Raw genomic sequence first — 8,260 nt, forward strand, 5'->3', positions numbered from 1 at the left:
TTTAACCGGAAAAATATGGGGTCTTTGGATGACAGAACACGTGCTGGTAATGTGGTCTTTGGGTGACAGTGATGGTGAAAAGGGGGGGGGGGGTCTTAATAGCCCTACATACGCGTTACCTCCAAAGTGGGAGTGCCCCCTCTGGATTTCAGCACACCACATCAAAGCTCCCATTGGGCCCCCATTCCTTTTTTAAAGGAATTTTTATTAAGCCACCTTCAGGAAACAAATTTGGCTATAACGGTCAAGAAGAAAATTGTATGCAAGATGCCTTATCACTTAAGTAAACAAATTACATAAGTAAACAAATTACCCTGGGCAAATTACACAGCTATTTTGGTCTTGCTAGATTTTGTCAGGGATATTTGTCTCATAGCCCTGCTTTTATGAACACCAATTAACTACATGTATAGATAATGGACTTAGTTTTGTGCAATGTAGTTATATTGAACTTTTACTGAAGTAAATCGCCTGCTGCATTTCTATAGGCCTACATAGATGGGTAAATCACAAAATAAACATTGCTGACCATGATCTGCCTAATTTTGATTAACCAATCAGTTATGTGTATTGTCAGCATGTGCTGGCTATAAGCCAATTGCAAACATGTTTATAAATAAAAATTCCTTTAAAAAAGGAATGGGCGCCCAACTGTTTGGATACTTTTTTTTTTCTCTTTAAAACAATAATGTAATATTAGCATAGAAAGAAGTCCATTAATTTTGTATTTTAAACAAAGAATATACGCACAACATTTTATCCCGAACATATCAGAAAACAATAATAAAATCAAATCCAAGCAAATTGTGGTTTTATTTCTAAGCTGGGCATACTTTTAAGCAAAACAGTTGCGAAGTAAATCTAGCAAGACCGAAATTAGACGCTCTTTGCAAAGTCAAGCCAAACAAGAGAAATGTGTCTGATTGGGGAAGGTGTTCTGACAATCCAAATATAAACTTAGTCCACCTCAAATGACCTGTAACAATTTGTGATTGACATTACTTAATTCACCTCGGATGACTTTGATCTGACATTCAACTTTTCGTTCTTACACCAATCATATCCATAACAATTTAACTCTTACAACTTCCTGTCAACTCTCTAATTTAAAACTCTAAATTTCTGTCTGTTTGCCTTTTCTGTCTACAGTTTGTTACAATTATTATGATAAGCAAACATTGCTGGGTAGATAACAGGATTTAGTTATTTACTTAATCCAATCATGGAGGTAGTATAGCTACAACCTTGGCGAAAAATGTTGCCACACCTGAGCGTTAATTGGCAACATCCTTCCCCGCTCCCCTATTGCAATGTTGATTTGGACAAAATCGTCATCATTTCTACATTACAGTCTCCCAACATTGGAAAATGGGGGTGGGGGGGTGGGGAAGGGGCAAGTGTAATCTGAATGTGCATTTGCAACTATTATGCAAAATAGTACGGAACTATCCCATATTTAGCTTCGATTGCGTGCTTTTAACACCAGAACGTGCTGGTGTGGCCCTGGTGTGGCAACGAATTTCCGCCAGAGTTGTAGTAGGCTTACTACCTCCATGATCCAATCATGGCAATAACGTCAATTTTGGTCTTCAGTGTTTTAAAATACAACAATGTAGAACATGTATAATTAATATGCCGTGTTGTTTGCATACAGTTTTCCGCCCAATTGTGCCACCATATTGCAACTTTGGCAATAACCGCTATAGATTCTATGGTAATTAGCAAACAAAAGCCATCAGTAGAGTCCTCGTTAATTGATTTTATCACTATGGACCACAATAGTCTCATCCCAATGGCATAGTCCAATAACCTCAATTACATAATCATAGTGCAAAATTTGACCTCAAGTTGCAGAGTATGAGTTTGTGTACCCAAATTTTCAAAGGATGAAAGTAGGCCTACAAATGTATTAGGGCTTAAGAACTGTTCCCATGATAGATGAGCATGTTGTGGATCCTAGTGTATGGTCAAATGTCACCGTCTATCGGGTTTCTAAGGCACACGGTAAACTGGTTGAACCCATACAAAGGTCAGGATTTATTTGGTGTTTTTATAAATCCTAATTTTGTATTTTAAACAAAGAATATACGCTCACCATTTTATCCTGTGCATATCAGAAAACAATAATAAAATAAAATCCAAGCAAATTGTGGTTTTATTTCTGAGCTGGGCATAATTTAAGCAAAACAATTGCGAAGTCAATCTAGCAAGAGTGAAATTAGAAGCTTTTCACAAAGAATCACAAAGTCATGCCTATATTTTGGCGCCTCCGTAGAGGGCGCCAAAAAGGGTAAAAATTTCCTACACTGAGCAGTCTCTTTGCCGGGTTTAAGGGCTGATAGTCTTTGTCATGTGGGGCAAGATTAGATAAATGCATACAAACTAGGGTATGAGATATTAGGAATTATTTCCTAGTCTCTTAACCACAGGGTTGGTGGGCTAAAATCCAAAATAGCTATTCAGGACACAGGATATGTAAGGGATAAACTGTGCATATGAGATGTGAGGGCAAGTGGCATTATTTCACTGCCGTGAAAAAAAAATCTTTTTCAACTTCAAGGTGTAGAGGGGAACCATAATGTCCTAAATACCAGTTAATTAGAAATATAATTGGTTGAGAAGCAGTGAAGTTACCCCATTTTACGGTAACTATCATTACCTACGTTATTGATAATTATGCTGAACATATTTTCATATTTAAATTTGTTTTGAAGATTGGATAGTACTAGGCTATATAGACCTACATGTCTTACCGTTACCGATGGTTTCGTGACCTTTTTTATTCATTCTTATCATCACTCTATTTCACGGTCAGATATATCCTGTACGGTGTCGCCATCATCTGCAAATCAAGATTATACACCCATCTTCTCTGTTCACAGTCCGATTTCTGCGTGTTTTTCAGTTGTTTACGTTGGGGAATCGTCCATGATTTATTGTATACGAAACATCAAAATTCGTTAATATACTGACGGAAGAGACAGAAGTAGGCTTATAGTGCATTAACTTGAGAGTGTTACCAATACGTCTAAAAACAATTAAGGTGCGGTATATCGACCAGCCAAGCCGTGGCACATGCCTTTCCAAGTAGCCCAATTTCAATGATGTATTTTGTAAGAGGTTGTCCATGAGCTTGATAGGAAAGTCGATTCATCCACCCGGTATATTTTCTGGTATGCCTATATTTTATCATTTTAAAGTTTAAATGACATTTAACGATTGTAATGGATAGGTAGGCCTATGTTTAAACTCTATAGCTTATTTTCAAAATCATTTTGTCCCCTAAAAGTCTCCAATGCAAGTTTTAAAAATGGCTGCCACTTTTTTTTTTTTTTTTTTCCAGCATTTTGATCTACAAAAAAAAACTTTTATAAGCTATTGTTTTCTTCTTCGCACGTGGGAGGGTAAAGAGATTTGCAATTATTATTTCTTTCTTAAATAACCAACATGGCCTACATAAGGTACTACCGTACTCATTTGTGACAAGCAGCTCAAAGTCACAAAGCCCCGGGTAGGCCTACAAGGCACAACTTCGCACAAGACGGTGTTCTGAGCCAAGAGATGAAGCCCAATTGGGCGCTTGAACCACGGCGTCAGCAACACTACGTCTTATTTTCATTACTGCAATAACATCATACCGTTATGGTAATCAATCAGTGAAGATATCATAACCTTCCCAGAATCCTTTGCAACATCATGTTTATACACCACCACCTCATGTACCTCCTATTTCTGCCAGTGCAGTGTTATCAGTGTGTTAGTGTGCCGGGAAACTTTGACGAAAATGGTCAAAAATTGGCTAAAATTACCACACAAAAAAAGCCTCTCACAGGGGGGGGAGGGGACAAGACTTCTCACAGGGAGCTGCCCCTGGCCACGCGGGTGGCACATGTACTGAACTGTACATCCAGCCTACAAGCACATAAACCTGAAACTGAACAATGCATTGTGGGAAGTGTACGATATCTTCCCTGGTAATCAATGGTCTTCTCTCGGAATAGATCTCGGTAAAATCAATGACTATCGACGCACTAATAAAATTGGAATTTAATCAATATGCCATTGAATGAATTATCAAAGACGGGTTAACAAATTTAAAGGAAATGTTTTTATATTAAAAGCTTTTACGTCGGAGACTTGAGCCTTGAGGTATTTAGAGAACTCTCAAATAAAGTGTCTATAGGTACCGATGACGTCACAGTGACGGAACGAAAGTACACTGCAAAAACTGGCTTCTGAGATGCAACTCTTTGTAATCAATAATAGGCCTACATCGGGGGGGGGTACTCAGTACAAATGACCATACGGGGACGTGCCGCAAACATGGGTAGCATTTTCGGCCTTCTGGTATATCAATGACCCCTTTTTTTTTTTTTTTTTTGGGCTATGAATGGGTCCTTTTTTCCAAATTTTCTCAATTTTTTCGGAAAACAGCCCAATTTTTCCTTAATCTAGCCAAAATTTTCCCAAAATTTTGGGAAAATTTGTAAAAACTAAGACAATTTTGGTTAAATTTGACCGATACTTTTGGTATATCAATGGGTCCAAATTTCTTGAAAAATTGGTATATTTATGGGTCCACTTCCAAAATCTCAGCGGCACGTCCCTACCAAAACCAAAACCAAAATACCCCCCGGGGCCTACATAAGTAAACATGTTTCACAAAAATCCTAAACACCGATCAAATTCCAAGACATCGTTGCGTTTAATTCCTAAACAAGCCAATACACCTAAACCATCAAATATTGGGGGCCAGGTTGTTCAGTTACCCCGAATGGAGTCTGATTAGGAGCGTAAGATGTAAGAAATGACCGATTTCCCCCGAAAATGACTGATTTCCCCAGACTAACCAACAAAAGTGGGGCCCGTCCCCCCCCCCCCGCCACTACCTAGTAGGCCTACATTGTACAAGTCAAATTATACAATCAATAATTTTTCTCGGGCGTCGCGGTTTTCGGATGGGAGCGGTTCTCGGGAGATAAGTTGACTTTGGAATACTGATTTTTTTAAGAGGTTGTTTGGAATGACAGGTGAGTCAGGGGTCAAAAACAAAATTTTTACCTTTTTGACCTCAGCACATGTGTATGTATGATCTGCCATACAAAAATTAAAAAAACAATACCTCAAAGTATCATTTTTTAATGTTTTTTGTCATAATCACGCTTTTCTACAAATTTTATCTGTTTGTACCGGGGGCGTGTCTGTTGCCAGGTAGGCCTACATGACAGCATAGACACACGTTACAACCTTGAATAATAATACAGAATTGTGACGTTATATTCTTCTTAACCTATCTTAGAACTGCCTATTATTTCAATTGTTATACTGTTCTGGTTGGTTTATTGCATATACTGTATAGAAATTATGCAATATGACGTCGAGCATGACAGAGTCATCTTCATTCAAATAAAATTCAGGTACCCGTAAGGTACCACGGAGCAATTCGCACGATAATACAATAAAACAGATGAAAGGTATGAATGGTTGTGGAATCGAATTGCAGACCTGTCCCTCTGTCACCTTAGAACTGCATCTCGTAGGCAATGGTAGGTAATAAACCAACCGGAACGGTATAACAATTGAAATAACAGCATGTCTTGGTCTCAATTCAAGATGTGCAATTTGGACACACCTACTCGTTGGCTGATTTATACTTCAACAGTTCCTCAAAGTGATATCAGAAAAGCCACTATCTCATTGTTCATTGGCCCGCAGTATGCGCTCGCCCGGGGCACCCAACTTTAGAATTGATGGGTATATGTGCCTACAAGCGTCGCGAAGTAGGCGCATATCAGTACAAAACGTTGGGGTTTTTTTTATTTAAAAAAAGGGTCATTATGTACAATCAAAATGAAAAAGGGGTCATTGTGTATAATATTTTGAAAACTGAAGGTGCCTGGTCATCGGGTATAGTCGGCTTCAAAAGAGGGGCATATATTGACAGGCACATACCGTCACCTCTAAAGTTGATGCCTCCCCGGGTACTCGCATTATATTTTGTTCATGGCTCGGCTTTTAAAACTCCCACACATCACAATAAGGCTATTGAAAAGTGTATAGAATAGCTAATGATAGACCGGTCCCTGCGATTAGTCGCGGACCCGAGCGACAATATAGTAAACACATCGAGTTTATAACACAAGTGACAGTAGTCGTGAATTATGGAGGGTTTCATTGAACTTCTACCAGCAAAATATGGAATAATACTAACACAAGACACCAATCGAGATGATGATACCAGCCATAGTGGAAGGCTTGTATTTGACCTTCTTATGAATCCAATTTCGTGGCGAGAAGTTAAAAAGGTAATGTATATTTCAAGAAATTTGGGTTCAAAAATTCCGTATCAGCTCGTATCATCAATTCCGTAAATATGGCGTATAGAGGCACAACTTGACAATAAACTGAACTATTTAAACGTAAAGGACGCACTGGATACACATAAATTTGTGTTTCCTTGCTGGCGGAATAGTTGCAAAACTCTTTTTTTCAAAAAAGTTGGACAATTTATGAATTATGATTGGCAAAATAGCGAAAGGAAATATACTTTTCCAACCATGTAAAACTACACTGGGTTGTTGACATGGTCGACATACATTAAGGCATACGCATGTTCCTAAAGTAGGAGGTAAGTACTATAATTAATTGTTTAAAGTGCTCAACATACCAGCAAAAATTCATAGGGTCATCAGAGTAAAGGGACTTTGTGAAATACTGGGTACAAAAAAAAGTGCGTGAGCCGATATGCAACATCAAATATAAAAGCCGATTTACATAATTTCCCATGACCTTACAGAAGTGATCGTGCTCAAATATAAAACTATAGAGTTTGGTCCTTGATATGCACCATCAATTGTGTACTTGTGATCAATATTGCTAGGCAAACAATCACAGCAAACATGCCAAAATCCTCCCATTTCTCCTCCATTTACACACATATAAACCCATCCCTTAAAAGGGCTAAGTAGTCTAGTCCATCCAAAGTAGGCTCTTTCCAAATTCTCATTCAGTCTACAGTCTTATTTTTTGTTTTGAAATTTTAATTAAGCACATTTGTGTTTCTTTCAAGGCCTTTATACAATTGATATTGGTTTACAATGGTATCTATAATGATTTTATATTTGATTATTATTTTCTCATACTTTTTGAAGGTTGTTTTATTAGTAAAACTCGTCAGCCTGCTATGCTTATTGCCTAAGTCCTTTTTGGTAATTTTGATAAATAATACGCGCTGGAATTTGTAAAAGGAAATCTGAATAGAACTTTATTTTGGATTATTCCCTTTTATTTGTATCATTATTATTTGTTCTTGTACAAAGATTGGTGAATAAATATGTTTAAATGCATGCTTGAACCATAGTTTGTACTTTGTTTTCAAAATTAGCGTAGCAGGCTGACGATATGCAGAAAACAATTGGTATAATCAGAGAAAATGTAAGAAAGTTTAATACTTTTAAGTATTAAAAGTGAACTATTTAAAAAGTGTACTGTATGTAGCTGGGATGAAAAGCCGACGATCAATGGAAAATTTTGAAGGTATTCATTTTCCCCCCAAAAGACCACATGTTTTTGGGGAAAAAAATCTGTATCTTCAATACCAATTAATCGTAGGCTTTTCATCCCAGATATACACTTTAAAGTGGCACACAGATCACTCAAAGTGGCAAATTTTAGACATTGTTTTGTATTGTATCTTTAAAAGTAATGATGATAAGTACATAAAAGTATACATTTTCAGAAAGGAAATGATACTAGCACGGCAGATTTCTGCCAAAATGAGCACTTTTTGAGAAAAGCGCTAAAATTGATTTTCCATGCCAATTTTTTTCGGTTCGCCATAACAACTTACCCTAAATATCAAAATTGACAAAAATGGCATATCTGTGTTCTAAAGACACAAATCTAGAAAGCGTTTTCTCAAATTTATGAATTTTTTCTTCGTTTTGAAAATATACCTTAAATTATCTCAAATTTTGGTCAAAATTGAAAAAAAAGTCTAATTTTGATCTTTTTTGACCCATATTTTTAAAACGAAGAAAAAATTCAAAAATTTAAGAAAACACTTTCTAGATGCGTGTCTTTAGAACACAAATATGCAATTTTCATCCATTTTGATATTTTGGGTAAGTTGTTATGGTGGACCGAAAAAAATTGGCATGGGAAATAAATTTAGACGCTTTTCTCAAAAACTGCTCATTTTTGCAGAAATCTGCCGTGCTACTTGGATTCCTTGCATCATTTCCTTTCTGAAATGTATACT

General features: G+C 37.0%; 1 protein-coding gene across 2 annotated transcripts in view; it reads right to left on the reverse strand.

The window, feature by feature from the left end:
* Positions 1–2,997, reverse strand: part of LOC140146166 (uncharacterized) — a 24,568-nt gene extending 21,571 nt beyond the window's left edge. The window contains exon 1 of one of the 2 annotated variants that reach the window (XM_072167928.1): positions 2,754–2,997. In XM_072167928.1, coding sequence (XP_072024029.1) covers positions 2,754–2,796 — 43 coding nt within the window. In that variant the 5' untranslated portion in view covers positions 2,797–2,997. Of the gene's footprint in view, positions 1–2,744 lie in introns of both variants that reach the window. The other variant, XM_072167929.1, reaches the window with a different exon arrangement.
* Between the last annotated feature and the right edge of the window lie 5,263 nt (positions 2,998–8,260).

This window comes from Amphiura filiformis, chromosome 2 (genome assembly GCF_039555335.1).
Source record: "Amphiura filiformis chromosome 2, Afil_fr2py, whole genome shotgun sequence".
Taxonomy (NCBI): Eukaryota; Metazoa; Echinodermata; class Ophiuroidea; order Amphilepidida; family Amphiuridae; genus Amphiura; species Amphiura filiformis.